Below are 16241 nucleotides of genomic sequence, written 5' to 3' on the forward strand. Positions count from 1 at the left end.
TAGCGTCTTTTGGATGATTTCCTGCTGCTCTCGACTGGTGGTTCCGCATAAAATGTATATTTTGGCCATATACTATGAGGATGCTTTCGGTCTTCGTCTTCAGCTTCAGCTGTATTTTACGCTCGCAGCACTGTCGGGCGACCGTAACCAGGGTTCCGTTCAACACTCTCGGCTTTCGCCAAAAGGGATAGGTTGTTATAAATGCCGAATCGGTTCCTCCGGTGCACACAAAGTGGCTCCCGATGTCTAACTTCTTCGCACACGGAATTGCGTAGCCAAAATAATAATCTATAATCCGTATAAACGTTGATTATATTCCTTGTATCAAATACCTGTTATATTGGAGAGCAATAAATGTTATCAATTGTGCTTTTTCGGCAATTACTAAAATCAATAAGTTAATCAGGAAGTAATTATATCGCCTATAAAGTACGACAATCGACCGAGAACAGAGGTTTGATAAGATTATGTTAAACGCAGCTATAAAATAAAATTTTGTTCGAACACCTCTACAAGTCATTGGAAGGATGGATCAAAGTAAGCATTGTTGACATTATTGAATAACTTCGTACGACATTTCTATCACGTTTTATATATTGCAGAACTCTGGATCCTTATTGGATTTGCTACCATTTTGGGGGCATGGGGACTAGAAGATATCAAGTGTCAAGAGGGAGTTAATTTTTTACCACATCCAGAGAATTGTTCCATGTATTTCAGCTGTGTCAATGATTTTCCGCATGAGATGAGTTGCCCGCCTGGTTTTTTTTTCAACCCAGATGAAATATGTGACCCTAACTACGATTGTTCTGTAGAGACATGTCCTGAATCAGGAATAAAAAAATTGCCCGTGGAAGGAGATTGTGAAAGCTACATTTTATGCATTGATGGTAAACGCCATGAATTAAAATGCCAAGGCAATTTAATTTTCGACAAGAAGACGTCACAGTGCGTTCTACCAAAAAACTCGGATTGCGTCGACAATGTTCATTGTTCGGAAGAGGCGGATGTACTAGAATTTATTGTGGATCCACGCAACTGCACATTTTATTACATTTGCGATTCAAAAAATGTGCCACATAGAATGGAATGTCCTGAAGGAACCATTTTTAAGAACGAACCAGAACCTGGCTGTATTGAAGGGGACGAATGTTCCGTAAGTATACTGTATATCGAACAAACTTCCGTAGACATGGTAATCGAAACAGATCAATTTAAAATTTCGACATTTTCGATAGCGCGATGGTAATTTAAAGTTTTAATTTTGTCATTTCACAGTCTCAACGTAGCAATTACATTACTCTGACTGGCTCATAACGAAGTCTACTGTTTCAGCCAACCGAGGGATTGATAAGATTAAACAGCTGTACGGTCCTTCTTAGACACCGAACTGCTACAATTTCATATCAGTCAGCATCTTCTCAAACAACCAATTTTGCGCAAAATTATTAGTTTGAAACGAAATAGTTGCGACATTTTCTTATCGAAATTGGATTAGACTTTCATTTTTTCGGAAACGACTGAACTTGTGTATAATTTTGATTCAATTATATTTAAATTTTTCTTTCAGTGAGCATCAAAATGAACCTGGACCTGAAACTGATTGAATCATGCTTCATGAATCCAATTGTACTTAAACATATTATAGATGATGGAACGTATTCTCCAGGTGGACTAGATACTTCGAACGATGATACAGATATATCCTGAGTATTTTAGAAATTCTGGAATATTTAGTGTTTTTGTTGACCCGCATTTCCTGATGAATTCACTGATTCTGTGAAATTGTGTACTATTCCTACAATCCTACAGAATCTGAATCATCAGAAGTTGTGTGCGCTGAAGATACACTTAATTTGAAATCACTCAAATAAAATACAATTATGATAAAATAATGAAAATAATTGGCAACTCTGGCAATAACATTATTAGGAAATTGAAAGAAACCCAAATCACTAATATTACAAACAAATCATGTGAACTTCTTCACTTCTGAGGTCAGATGAATGCACAAACTGTAGCTGGTATACGCAAGTTTGTTACACTAGTTCGCTGATGAACAAGTGAGTATAAAGGGGAGGTGGGGGTAAAACGGACATATTAAGAAGAATTTCAATTATATCTTTGAAAACTCATGTTTCTCAAAACTCTGATGCAGTTTCTTGTAATTCCAAATACTGTTTTTCTACCTAATTGGACAAATATTTCATAATAAAAGTGTTTTTCAATGCTTTTTTTACTGAAATTCAAACAGACCGAAAAGTACAATTTTTTTTTTCGATGCGGGTAATATGGACATATGCGCTTGTCAAGATGGGGGCTTCGGATTCGATTCCCGTTCGGGTCAGAAATTCTATCATCATAGATCGTTTTTCTGGCTTGCACTGGTAAAGGGGAACTGTCTGGGGTGTGGTGGGATGAGCATTGGGCATTGCCAGTCCCCAAGAAAAGCCACAAAAACCCGGAAACAGCTCCTCTAAGCGAATTGACGCCGCTGTAAGCGTCTTTGCCCAGTCCTGGTGGTACTCGGGACGTTAAGCAGCAGTATCACGATGGTTCTCCTGCGAGATAGTGGGGTTGGTCGCAGACCTTGCAAGCCGCACCACTAAAACACCAAGCAACGAACGATACACAAGAAAAAATTGTGAATCAGGCCATGTTGTAAAGACGTTAAGACAAAATAAATAAAAGTAAAACATGGACATATAGTGGGAGGAATATGGACAGGTTTGTATTATATAAAACGTAGAGGTTTATCGATTGCGAGAGGAATAATTTCATTCAACCAAGGTCTGATCTCACCACGAATGTCCGTTAAATGATGAAAAAATCAAATTAATCCATATCGTGCTTATATGCATATATAGGGTTGGGGAAAAAGAAATGTCGTATTTCTGATCGAAATTTGATGCTTTATTCAACATACTTAAAATTATCCAATTTAAGTCAAATATGCGCCGTGTACACTTTCGGCACCCCGGGGTGCTGAAAGTCAAGGGAGTTTCTTTCTGAACAACGACTACATTGCATTCTTCGGCATAAGCTTCGAGTAACCGGTCATGTGCTGTGAGCGTCTCCGTTAAAGCATTGTTTTCGGTTACCGTTGGCTGTTATTTTTTTTTATCGCCCGGGTGTGCTTTTTTCGCACGTTTTCGAACTGTTCGAGATATCGTAAAACGCAGTGTGAACTCGGAATTAGTGAGAAAAGCAGAATCATCAAAGCCTGGCAAGGCCAGCCGGCTTTCAGTTTTCGCCGATTTGTCGTCATCGCAATCGAAGTCGGACATCGGTGCTCAGTTGCACGCACACAATACCAGCGCGATTCGCTGTTCACTTACAGCAGTGTGAAGGAGAGCATCACTTCTTAGTGGTGTGTGATAGTGCCGAGCGCTCAAGCGCTCCGATTGAGAAGCAAGCAGCGGTTGCCAGTTCATCAGCACTGGGTGCATTGTGGTGAATAGAAATAAATAAGATATAAGATTTTTTTTTAATTTAATTTTTTTTTTAATTATTATTATTATTAAAACAAAATATTAGATTATAAGTACCAATTACAGAATGGCAGAAGGAGGGGGAGGATCTCCAGTTATGGAGATCTCTGATGATGACTCCCCTCTGGTTGAAAACACAAATAAAGGAACAGCGAAGACACTTAAACGCGTTCCTACATCAGAGGATGTTTCGTCCGGGGACGAGTCTGCTAACTCTAGCAAGCCCCCCTCTAAAAAACCTGCAAATATCTCCTCTCCAACCCCCCTCGCTCCTACACCAGCTCAGATTTCGCCTCCCCATCCTGTTGTCCCCGATCCCCTTCAATCCTCGTCATCTCCTTCTCCTCCTGTTGTCTTCTCTCCACGTGTCAAGGTCTATCCTGAAGATGCACCTAGAACTGGTCCGTGGGTTGTTTTCTTCAGGCCTAAGCCAAACGGAAAAGCACTTAATGTTATTCAGATCATGAAAGATCTGGCAAGATACTCCTCCGTGACAGAAATTACGAAGGTTAGACCGACCAAACTGCGTGTTGTCATGGCTGATCGGAAAGACTCAAACGGTATTGTCGTCGACCAGAGGTTTACCCTGGAATATCGTGTCTACGTGCCTTCCCATGACGTAGAAATCTCGGGGGTGATAACCGAAACGGGTCTGACGTGCAAATCAATTATGGAAGGAGATGGCAGATTTAAAAAGCTGCCTTTGATTAAGTATAAAATCTTAGAATGCCGACAACTCGGCAAAGTCTCCCAGGAAGGGAAAGAATCGAAATTTACGCCGTCCGACTCGTTTAGAGTCACTTTTGCTGGCTCCGCCCTCCCTGACTACGTTATGGTGGACAAATTGAGGCTACCGCTGCGACTCTTCGTGCCAAAGCCCATGACTTGCCTGAAATGCAAGTCAGTTGGTCACACAGCAGCTTACTGCGCCAACAAGGAGCGCTGTGCCACTTGCGGAGAGCAACATGTGGACAAATCCTGCAGTGCGATTGAGCAAAAGTGTCCATATTGCGTAGGAAATCCGCATGTGCTCTCGGCTTGTGAAACTTACAAGAGTCGCTGGGAGAAGCAGAAGCGCTCTTTAAAGGAACGCTCGAAGCGCACTTTTGCGGAAATTTTGAAGGGCGCTTCTCCATTGGCCCAACAGCAACAACCTTTAACCGCAAACAATGTCTTCGCTTCGCTGCCAGTTGACGAAATGGAAGCGGATACAGCTAACGAGGGCACACCGTACATCTTCCAAGGGAATCCCCGGCGCAAAAATGTGACCACTCCCAAAGTTCAAGGACAAGCCCCTCCGGTTATACCCTCTGTTAGTATGCCTAAAAAATCGAGTGCAGCGGACAAGCAAAATCAGGTTCCTCCTGGCTTCCGTGGGAATAATTCACCTTCGAACGACCCAGCACTCGAAGGGACATCAAAAACCCCAACTGTCCCTATTTTACCGTCCAGTTCAACTTCCCAATCGGGATTTATAAAGTTGACTGACCTTGTGGCTCAAATCTTCACATGCTTTAATGTTTCCGACTCCATCAGAACCATTGTCATATCAATGCTTCCAGTATTAAAGACAATTTTGCAACAATTGATGCAAACATGGCCCCTCCTTGCAATGATTATCTCTCTTGATGTCTAATTCAAATAGAGAGGTCGGAGATATCACTGTTTTACAGTGGAATTGTCGTAGTCTTATCCCTAAATTGGATACATTCAAAATTTTAATTCATAACTACAATTGTGATGTTTTTGCTCTGTCCGAAACTTGGCTTTCTTCGCGAGATGATATCTCTTTCCACGATTTTAATATTATACGCTTGGACCGTGATGACAGATACGGAGGGGTGCTATTGGGGATCAATAAGTGCCACTCATTTTTTCGAATTGACCTTCCACCTATTGGAGGGATTGAAGCTGTTGCTTGTCATGCAAACATCAGAGGCAAAGACCTCTGTATTGTCAGCTTGTATTGGCCTCCGAGAGCTGCGGTCAGCCGCAAACAACTTGTTGACATGTGCTCACTCCTTCCTGAGCCACGATTGATCTTGGGAGACTTCAATTCTCACGGAACTGCCTGGGGGGAACAGTACGACGACAATCGTTCACTGTTGATATATGATCTTTGTAACAGCTTCAATATGACACTTTTGAACACTGGGGAAACAACACGTGTACCTAAACCTTCTACTAACCCAAGTGCTCTTGACCTCTCGCTTTGCTCGAATTCACTATCGTTAGATTGCAAGTGGAATGTAATCCAGGACCCCAACGGTAGTGATCACTTGCCAATCAAAATTTCCATCACCATTGGGTCGAATTCTTCTGAATCTATAAACATGGCATATGACCTCACAAGACACATTGACTGGAAAAAAAAGGACGCGATTGCTCTAGCCATCAATTCCAGAGATGGTTTACCTCCATTGGAGGAGTATAACTTCCTTTCTCGTTTGATCTATGACAGCGCGGTTCGCGCTCAAACGAAACCCATCCCAGGCTCCACTTTTCATCGAAGGCCTCCCAATCCATGGTGGGATAGCCAATGTTCCAAGCTTTATCAGGATAAATCGAACGCATTCAAAGCTTTTCGGAAACGTGGAACCATTGAAAATTTTCAATCGTATTTGGACCTTGAAAATCAATTTAAAAACTTGATCAAAGGGAAAAAACGTGCTTATTGGCGAAATTTCGTGGGAGATTTGTCACGAGAAACGTCAATGAAAAAATTATGGAAAGTGGCTCGAAACATGAGAAATCGCTCTTCATCCAATGAAAGCGAGGAATATTCACATCGATGGATTTTTAATTTTGCACGGAAGGTTTGTCCTGATTCCGCTCCTGTGCAAAAAATTGTTCGAGATATACCACAAGATAGGTGCGATCTTGATTCCGAGTTTTCGATGGTAGAATTCTCTCTTGCTCTGCTTTCATGTAACAATTCTGCTCCGGGATCGGATAGAATTAAGTTCAACTTGCTGAAAAACCTCCCTGATGTGGCGAAACATCGCTTGTTGAATTTATTCAATCGGTTTCTGGAGAATAATATTGTTCCAGATGATTGGAGACAAGTACGAGTTATAGCTATTCAAAAACCCGGAAAACCCGCGTCCGACTTCAATTCGTACCGCCCAATAGCAATGCTGTCTTGTATACGGAAATTGTTGGAGAAAATGATCTTGTTTCGCCTTGATCGATGGGTTGAAACGAATGGCCTACTCTCAGATACACAATATGGGTTCCGCAGGGGCAAGGGGACGAATGATTGTCTTGCGTTGCTTTCTTCAGAAATTCAAATGGCTTACGCCGGAAAAAAACAAATGGCTTCAGTATTCTTGGACATAAAGGGGGCCTTTGATTCTGTTTCAATAGAGGTTTTGACAGACAAATTACACTCTCGGGGTCTGCCGCCTCTATTGAATAATATGTTATATAACTTGCTTTGTGAGAAGCATTTGAACTTTTCTCACGGAGATTCGGCAGTAAGTCGGGTCTCTTACATGGGCCTCCCCCAGGGCTCATGTTTAAGCCCCCTTTTGTACAACTTCTATGTAAGCGATATCGACAATTGCCTTACACAAAATTGCAGCCTAAGACAACTTGCAGATGATGGAGTGGTCTCTGTCGTAGGATCAACAGAATCCGACCTACAAGAACCCTTACAAGATACTTTGAACAATTTTTCAACCTGGGCCATTGGGCTAGGGATCGAATTCTCCACGGAGAAAACAGAGATGGTGGTTTTTTCTAGGAAGCATAGACCAGCAAAACCAAAGCTTCAACTTTTGGGTAAACCGATCACTCATGCTATGTCATTCAAGTATCTTGGGGTCTGGTTCGACTCCAAATGTACTTGGGGGGGCCCATATTAGGTATCTGAGTAAAAAATGTCAACAAAGAATAAACTTTCTCCGTACAATAACCGGCACCTGGTGGGGAGACCATCCCGAAGATCTTATAATGTTGTATAGAACAACTATTCTCTCAGTGATGGAGTATGGCAGTTTCTGTTTTCAATCAGCTGCCAAAACACACTTAATTAAACTCGAGCGAATTCAGTATCTTTGTCTCCATGAGACCATGAGTCTCGAGGTTTTGGCAGGCCTACTCCCACTAAAAGATCGCTTCAATTTATTATCTCTTCGGTTCTTCATCCGGTGTAAGGTCATGAACCTATTGGTGATCGGAAATTTTGAGCGGCTAATCGAGCTAAATTTTCACTCCGGATTCATGAGTTCATATCATGAATTCATCTCCATGCAGGTTGATTCTTCTTCGTATATTCCCAACCGTGTTTGTTTCCCTGACTACATCAATTCCTCTGTGCATTTTGATCTGTCCATGAAGCAAGATATCCATGGATATTCAGATTACCAACGATCGAGGATCGCTCCAACGATCTTCGATGAAAAATATAGGGGTATCAATTGTGATAATATGTACTTTACTGATGGGTCCACTATAAACGAGTCCACAGGATTTGGAGTGTTCAACGAATTTTTTAGCACCTCACACAGTCTTCAGAATCCTTGCTCAGTGTATATTGCTGAATTGGCAGCAATTCATTGGGCGCTGGACAGCGTCGCCTCACGACCTGTTGAACACTATTACATTGTAACGGATAGTCTTAGCTCTGTCGAAGCTATCCGTTCAGTGAGGCCAGAAAAGCACTCGCCGTACTTCCTTGAGAGAATACGAAAAATTTAGAGTGCTTTATCCAGACGCTGTTATGTCATTACCTTTGTGTGGGTCCCTTCTCATTGCTCAATTCCGGGTAATGAGAGGGCTGACTCATTAGCAAAGGTAGGTGCGATTGTAGGCGATATTTATCAGGGTCAAATCGCCTTCAATGAATTTTACTCTTTAGTCCGTAAAAATACCATCGCTAACTGGCAACGCAAATGGAACGAAGATGAATTGGGCCGGTGGCTTCACTCGATTATCCCTAAGGTTAGCCTCAAACCATGGTTCAAAAGTCTGGACTTGAGTCGGGACTTTATTCGCACCTTCTCCCGACTCATGTCCAATCACTGTTCGTTAGACGCGCTACTCTTTCGTTTCAATCTGGCCGGCAGCAATATCTGCGTTTGTGGCCGAGGTTACCACGACATCGAACACGTTGTTTGGTCGTGTGAGGTGTATCTTGTTGCCAGATCGAATTTAGAGAACTCCCTTCGGGCTAGAGGAAGGCAGCCCAATGTACCGGTGAGAGATGTGTTGGCTCGGTTAGACCTTGATTACATGTCCCAAATATATGTTTTCCTTAAATCTATCGATGTTCGTGTGTGATTATCCTTATATCCTTATACCCTCCATTTCTTCCTTTGTGAGTAATTGGTCCGCTTGCTATAAACAGAAGAATGAAATGTAAATTCACAACTGATGTACGAATACATTTAAGAATTGAGTGTGTGTGATTATCAACATTGTAATAATTTCCTTATACCCCATCCTTTTCCTGAGAAAATGTCACCCTTTTAATCTCGAGTCCACCACGAGTAATCGGTTTCCCACATTACTAACCATAGATTTAAGAAAATTGTTCATATATATAGTTTTAAAAATATATTTAAGATTTCGGCTCCTTTAAACTTATGTAACTGAGCCTGTAAAAATAAACGAATTTATAAAAAAAAAACGACTACATTGGTCAAGATTCGGAATATAACTAACTTTTAGTTTAATTAAAATGAATGTTGTAGCTTGTTTTGTCAGCACAAGCTTCTTGATTATTTTCGCAGTACTTCGCTGCGTTTGCACAAAATGTGCCCTCCGGCGTTAGTGCATGCGCCATCAGATCACGCTGCTGTTGGTCGAGCGCGCCCCACGCTGAGCCGCTTCCAATTGCTGAAGTCGTTTGGCGTTCCTACGCCAGTGGAAAATTATGATGGCGATAACGATCGCCACGATGAATGCGCCATCCAACGAATACGATGCCACATCGTGCATCGATATGGTGTTTTCCACCTTATCGCTTCCAAACATTGTTGATTGAAGGTTTAACGTTACTTGATCCAGGACTCCGGGGATCATTACGTTTTATGACTTCTTGGGAAGTCCAAAATTGCTGACGCGTGTTCCCGTTGGTGGGAAATTGAATAATTGGTGAATTGCTTGCATGCGCATGGCTCAAATTATGATGGCGTGGACTGCTCCGATTTGGTCGCTTCCCATGGGAAATCGATTGATTATTTTATTACGCGTGTGGCTCCGATTACGGAGTCAATGACTACTCCTGTTCGTGAACACTTCCATTTCTCCCCCCTTTGGGACGAGGGCGTAGTCTGCCGTCCCAAATTGTGTCCGAAGCTTTGGGTGGATTGTCTTCTTCCAACTCTTGCATTGATTGTGACGTGATGGTACCTTGTTGATTTGTTTGTGATTGCTCGCTTACAGGCTTGTCTGAAACGCCCTCCTCGGGAATGTCATCGTTGCTTGATTGTTGTATACCTTGCGTAATTCGGAGAGCTCTCTGCATGCTCCCACGAAATTTCGGCCATTGTCCGAGTAAATGGTGTCTGGTGTTCCTCGGACTGACGTGAACCTCAAGAGTGCGGAGATGAATGCACCTGAAGATTGATTCTCCACTACTTCAATGTGTACCGCCTTTGTGGAAAAACAGATGAAAATGCACGCGTATGCTGTTGTCTTTGTTTTTGAGCGATAATTCAATAGGACTTCAAAAGGTCCACAGAGATCCACCCCTGTGTGGGTAAATGCAGATGATGGATTGACTCTTGCCCGGGGTAACTGTCCCATGTGTTGTTGTAATCGTCTTGGCCTTGCCCTGGCGCACTTGACGCATTTATTTATGACTCCTTCTGCGACCTTTCTGAGGTTCCGCATCCAATACGTCCATCGGAATTCGCTCATGACCAGTTCCAGTCCGCAGTGGAAATTCCTTTCGTGAATGTATCTGATTATCACCTTTGCGAATGGGTGTGATTTGGGGATTAGGATTGGGGTCTTGTGGGTGAGTGGCAGCTCGGCCAAGCTCAGCCTTCCCGTTACATGAAGGAGTCCATTTTGCATTGTAGGATTCAGATGCTCAAATTGACCCTTGTTGATAGTTTCACCCCTTTGTATGACTGCTAATTCGGTTGGATATTCTTGTTGTTGCATGATTTGAATGATCAATTTTGTTCCTTCATTTAATTCTTGCGGAGTGAAGGCTCCGCTTAAGTATTTGTTTGATATACCTCTTCGTTTCCAAGTTGGGGACTTGGCCTTCCAGTTCTCGATTATCCTTTTAACTAGCGCGAAATGTCTGCGCGTCTTCTTGAAGGAGTTGTGATATTTGAATTTTGCTATGTAATCATCAATAGGTGTGACATTGGCTGTCGCTACGCTAACTGATTTAACCTTTTCTTCTGGTGCCTTGCGATTTTCATCGATCTGATCTTGAGGATAGTCGCCCTCAACCAGAAATTCTGGCCCGTTTATCCAAAAGGTCTTCTTGTTACCTACCAATTGTCCGATGGTGATACCTCGGGATACTAAGTCGGCTGGGTTGCTTGCTGATTTGACATAATACCAATCTTTGACATCAGTCAACGGTTGGATTTGTTGGGTGCGATTAGAAATAAACACTTTCCACTTTGTTGGAGGTCCTCGGATCCAAGTTAGTGCAATTTGAGAATCGCACCAATAAAACTCTGCGTTTAGTCTGTCCTTAATTACTGCTTTCACCTTCTGAGCCAATTTAGCAAGCAGAAGTGCGCCTTGCAACTCCAATCGTGGCAGGGTGATCTCCTTCATTGGCGCTACTCTGGATTTAGCGCATAGCAATTGCGTACTCACGATACCGTCGGAGTCAATGCTACGGCAGTAAATGCATGCTCAGTATGCCTTGGTGGATGCATCCGAAAATCCATGAAGTTCCAGGCAATGTGGTCTGCTTGGTAATACTTGCCTGGGAAACTCTACCTCCCTGAGTTTGTGTAATTCCCCTTTTATTGCATTCCATTGTGTCGTCACTTCGGTGGGAATATTGTCGTCCCAATGTATCTGCAGTTTCCATAGTTGCTGTAGTAATATTTTTGCTGCTACAATCGCCGGTTGCACTAGTCCCAGGGGTAGGATTTCAGACGCTAGACGTCTCTTTGTCATTGATGAACTTTCCTTATAACGCGTATCTTCCACTTTGAATATGAATGAATCATTTCCCGGGGCCCAATTCAGGCCCAAAGTCTTTATGGTTTCCTGGTCACCTATGCGTACTGTGGGTTCTAAGTCCTCCTTGGGGATTCCAGCTAGAACCTTTTTGCTATTTGAGGCCCATTTTCGCAATGGGAATCCTCTTTTTAGTAGTGCTGCTTCAACTCGTTGTCTGATGTCTATCAGCTTTTCTTCGGAGTCTGCTCCTAACATTAAATTATCCACGTAGAATGACTGTTGGATGATATTTCCTAACTCCTCATCTGTTTCCTTTTGCTCTTCCCCTGCTTGATGCAATGCTCTGCATGCCAGAAAGGACGAGGCAGCTTCACCGTATGTTACGGTTTTCAATCGATAGGTCCTTATCGGTTCGTTTTTGTTGAAGCGATACCGAATACATTGCATCCAGGTATCGTCGTCATGGACTAGTGTCTGTCGATACATTTTCGTTATGTCGGCACTCAACACGTAATCCTCCCCTCTGAATTCGAGCAAGAGATCTAATTGATCCTTCTGTATCACTGGGCCAATAGCTTGTATATCGTTTAGAGACTTCCCAGTGGTAGTTTTAGCGCTAGCATCGTAAACCACTCTTAGCTTAGTAGTTGTAGAGTCGGGTTTAGCCACACAAGAGAGCGGTATGTAGTAAATCACTTTGTGTTCATCCTTTTCCTTGACTAAATCCATGTGACCTAGATCAAGATATTCCTTCATGAAGAGATCATACTCAACTTTAAGTTGTGGATTTTGGGCAAATCGCCGCTCCAGTGATAGAAGTCTCCTATCAGCTTGTTCTCGCGAACTTCCTAGTACATTTATTTCTTCTTTTAGTGGTATTCGTACCACGTATTTTCCGTCTGCGTTTATGAAATGCGTGGTTTTGAAGTGTTGCTCAACTTCATTATCTATGAGTATTGTATTCGTTTCCTGCTCTGATGCAATCTCATCTCCTTTGTAGAATTCGTAGAATAGTCGATTTAACTCTTCGTTTGAACAGTTGGTTCCCTTTACCTCTTTCCTTACATTTTTTAAAGTGGCAAGTGGCGCATTTCCTTTCGATACATAATGAGAGAGTACTCACGCTAACAGGAGCTCCATACGTGCCGTTGTGGTGAAGTGATCCCGCGGCAAGCCATCCCAGCTTTGATTCGATATACGTTGGCCCGTGAGCCGTCCTTATTTGCCTTGAACCAAGTACCTGATAGAATACTCTCGCTCCTAATAAAATATCAACGGGTCCCTTAACATGGAAGTTTGGGTCAGCAAGCCTAATACCCTTGGGGGTTGCCAACTGGGAGCTGTCTATTGTCTCCGACGGTTGTTCGCATAGAGCGTGGGGGTTACTATCAACTCCAAGTCTAAGTTGAATTTTCCTTGATCAGCCGTGAGCGTTATTTTGATCTTTTTGTTGGTTTTGTATAGTGCCATTGATTCCGTGTACTAACATTCGTTCCTGGGTACATGGCACCTTGAGTAGTGAAGAGGCCCTTTCGCTGATGGCCTCTATCTGGCTTCCCGAGTCTAGGAGACATCTCATCTTATACTTTAACTTGCCTTGGAGTGTGATACTGGTGATCACAGTGGCCAGGAACACATATTCCCGTTTGTATAGTCAATCCGTGCCCTCATTAGAGGCCTGCATTACTACTGCATCACTTTGGTTGTCCTTTCCTTTCCCTGGCCCCGATTCTCGTGGAGCATGGTATGGTGGCGACCTTTGCAGTCGCGACATCGTCCATTGCTGGTACAGTTACGCACATTATGAGTCTTTGAAAGACAGTTGTAGCACAGATTTTTCTTCCGTGTTTCTTCCCGACGGGCTTCAATTGATAAAGCTCCGAATTCTTTGCAAGCATGTGTTGCATGACTGGAGTTTGCGCAAAAGGCACACTCTCTTGATTGTTGTATTGGAGGTTTGCTTCCTCCCGCTGAAGTTTTCGTGGCGCTGTATGCGGCTGCTTTATTTGCTTTTCTAGTGGCATGAGCATTTTCTACCGCAGTCTTACACGTTAGTTGATTGGCCATTTTTTCTAGCTCCTCCTTGAATTCTTTCCATGAGTACAATTTTTGTAAGTCTAGTCGTTCTTCCAATTTCATAAGCGTCTGTTCGTCCAAACGCTCCTTGACTAAGCAAATCAGTAACCCGTTTGCTACCTTGTCTGATTCGCTCGTTTGCCCGGCGATTTGTTTCGTAGCGGATAGCATGGTATCCACAGCATCAACTAAACCCAGAATGGTTCTGGGATTTGGTTCCTTTCCGCGGCGGTGGCGGAGAAAGTTGAAGAAGTAGCCTTCAAAGGCTATTCTTTGCTTGTAAAACCTTTCTTCTAACTTGCGCCACGCTTGATCGAATGGCATTCCCGAATTTTCGAACGCCTCGCTAGCGTTTCTTGCTGGTTCATATCGTTCAAAACATTTGCCGAGGAAGGCGTATTTATCCGCGTCCTCGGTTAGGGCACTAACTCGCTTTTCGAAACGGCTTCTAAACGCCGACCATTCTGTTGGCGACCCATTGAAACGTGGAAGCTCGATCCTTGGAAGGTGATCCGGACGGCTCGGTCCGGCAATCAATGTCTGCTCTAATGCGTTGGCCTGGCCCCTCGGAGAGGCGTCCCGTCTTTCGGCCCTCTCTCGTACTCGGATCCACTTGAGCAGATCTGTTTTGGTTTCACAATACATTGCCATGAAAGGCCCTCGCCTATTCGTTCCTTCACCTTGTCCTTCAAGTTGAAGGATGATGTTCGACGCTTGTTGGAATAGGTATTCCAACAGGTCATGCTGGGTTTGTAAGTAAACCACTGATGGCAGGGCATCTGCCGTAATTCCTTGCGAAAAGTTGTTCAGCGCCTTAATTGAGCCCTCCAATGCTGTCAATTGCGCCGAATACACTGCGATTGTAGCTGCGTCAGCCATTTTTTAGCCTTCACCTACAGCTTCCTGGATATTGTTGTAGTGATGCCCACCTGATGCGCCGATTTTACAACGTCGCTGGTAATAGTTTGATTCTCCCCCCATCAGGAATATTAACACCCGTTGCCTTTCACTTAATTCATGCACTGTTTTTCTCTTGGGGGGCTCCCGATCTGCGCAGTTTCGGCTGGTTCGTACTACAGCCCACAGTTTGGTGGAGATGATTGCCTCAGAATGGTTCTATCAGACGCATTATCTGGCAAAAACACTGAAACCTTTTCAAATTAGCGTTTAATGTTCACTAGCCCCCAGTTCTCTCGCACATTATTTTTCTCTTGCGGGGCTCGCATTAGTAACACTTCTCACATTCACACGAAACTTCCACATTAATGTTTCCTCATATAATTTTTTTTTTGTTGTGTGTCACTTTTCATTCATTTCTGCCCTTAATGCTTCTCCACGTCACTGGTACGTACGAACTAAGATACAATGCAGGCTTCATAATCGATAACACTGTATATTGCTTGTTCTCACAACACCGCTATCAGTTTTTGTTTATGTTCATCCTATCTTATGCATGATAGTCCTGTTTATTCCACCATATGTTTATCCCGCCTTGTCAAACGAGCGCGTGCCATCGCGCCGGCTCGAAAATGACAACGAACGATTGTTAGCGAAAACCGCTATCGCGTAACGTTCTCATCAATCCACTCCCGCTGGTGGATTTTTATGAATTTCTGGAGATGTGCCACATAATCAATCAGGACACAGTGATCGGTTAAAACATTGTCACTTTTATTGCTAAACGCCGTGCACGCACTTGTCTAGCAATATCACGTCGGGGTCACCAATGTACACTTTCGGCACCCCGGGGTGCTGAAAGTCAAGGGAGTTTCTTTCTGAACAACGACTACATTGGTCAAGATTCGGAATATAACTAACTTTTATTTTAATTAAAATGAATGTTGTAGCTTGTTTTGTCAGCACAAGCTTCTTGATTATTTTCGCAGTACTTCGCTGCGTTTGCACAAAATGTGCCCTCCGGCGTTGGTGCATGCGCCATCAGATCACGCTGCTGTTGGTCGAGCGCGCCCCACGCTGAGCCGCTTCCAATTGCTGAAGTCGTTTGGCGTTCCTACGCCAGTGGAAAATTATGATGGCGATAACGATCGCCACGATGAATGCGCCATCCAACGAATACGATGCCACATCGTGCATCGATATGGTGTTTTCCACCTTATCGCTTCCAAACATTGTTGATTGAAGGTTTAACGTTACTTGATCCAGGACTCCGGGGATCATTACGTTTTATGACTTCTTGGGAAGTCCAAAATTGCTGACGCGCGTTCCCGTTGGTGGGAAATTGAATAATTGGTGAATTGCTTGCATGCGCATGGCTCAAATTATGATGGCGTGGACTGCTCCGATTTGATCGCTTCCCATGGGAAATCGATTGATTATTTTATTACGCGTGTGGCTCCGATTACGGAGTCAATGACTACTCCTGTTCGTGAACACTTCCACGCCGTTTTGTTCGCAAACTTATTGCCATTTAGAAGGCAACTTCAAAACGTAAAACGAACACTTGTAGCACAGATTGTCGTCTTTAAATAGCCCTATAGTATGACCCGATGTGATAAGTACAACACAAGATATGTTTAAGTGTTGCCATATATTGACAATATACGA

The 16241-nt window shown here is 43.2% G+C and overlaps 4 protein-coding genes across 4 annotated transcripts; 1 reads left to right on the forward strand and 3 right to left on the reverse strand.

Moving 5' to 3' along the window:
• The first annotated feature begins 398 nt into the window (after positions 1–398).
• On the forward strand, positions 399–1904 carry LOC129764811 (peritrophin-1-like). The gene is made up of 3 exons (XM_055764309.1): positions 399–537; positions 603–1156; positions 1571–1904. Exons 1-3 carry the CDS (start codon positions 528–530, stop codon positions 1571–1573), a joined length of 567 nt encoding a protein of 188 aa, XP_055620284.1. The 5' UTR covers positions 399–527; the 3' UTR covers positions 1574–1904.
• A 7971-nt stretch (positions 1905–9875) lies between these two features.
• LOC129766129 (uncharacterized) lies at positions 9876–11243 on the reverse strand. Its single transcript, XM_055766595.1, has one exon. The coding sequence runs from the start codon at positions 11241–11243 to the stop codon at positions 9876–9878; it is 1368 nt and encodes a 455-aa protein (XP_055622570.1).
• Positions 11244–11324: 81 nt separating this feature from the next.
• On the reverse strand, positions 11325–13179 carry LOC129766130 (uncharacterized). Its single transcript, XM_055766596.1, has 3 exons — positions 13088–13179; positions 12654–13015; positions 11325–12592 (listed from the first exon to the last, which is right to left on the reverse strand). The coding sequence occupies exons 1-3, from the start codon at positions 13177–13179 to the stop codon at positions 11325–11327; spliced, it is 1722 nt and encodes a 573-aa protein (XP_055622571.1).
• A 107-nt stretch (positions 13180–13286) lies between these two features.
• On the reverse strand, positions 13287–14555 carry LOC129766131 (uncharacterized). Its single transcript, XM_055766597.1, has one exon. The coding sequence runs from the start codon at positions 14553–14555 to the stop codon at positions 13287–13289; it is 1269 nt and encodes a 422-aa protein (XP_055622572.1).
• Between the last annotated feature and the right edge of the window lie 1686 nt (positions 14556–16241).

The sequence above is a fragment of the Toxorhynchites rutilus genome, chromosome 2, assembly GCF_029784135.1.
Source record: "Toxorhynchites rutilus septentrionalis strain SRP chromosome 2, ASM2978413v1, whole genome shotgun sequence".
NCBI lineage: Eukaryota > Metazoa > Arthropoda > Insecta > Diptera > Culicidae > Toxorhynchites > Toxorhynchites rutilus.

What these genes read in the sequence shown, in the direction of transcription:
- LOC129766129 (XM_055766595.1), bottom strand. Translation starts at nt 11,243, where the DNA reads ATGAAGGAGATCACCCTGCCACGATTGGAGTTGCAAGGCGCACTTCTG.
- LOC129766130 (XM_055766596.1), bottom strand. Translation starts at nt 13,179, where the DNA reads ATGAGATGTCTCCTAGACTCGGGAAGCCAGATAGAGGCCATCAGCGAA. An exon ending in CCATGTACCCAGGAACGAAT is followed by an intron (nt 13,016 to 13,087) that starts GTTAGTACACGG and finishes CGGCTGATCAAG; the next exon opens with GAAAATTCAACTTAGACTTG. An exon ending in TAAAAAATGTAAGGAAAGAG is followed by an intron (nt 12,593 to 12,653) that starts GTAAAGGGAACC and finishes AATTCTACAAAG; the next exon opens with GAGATGAGATTGCATCAGAG.
- LOC129766131 (XM_055766597.1), bottom strand. Translation starts at nt 14,555, where the DNA reads ATGGCTGACGCAGCTACAATCGCAGTGTATTCGGCGCAATTGACAGCA.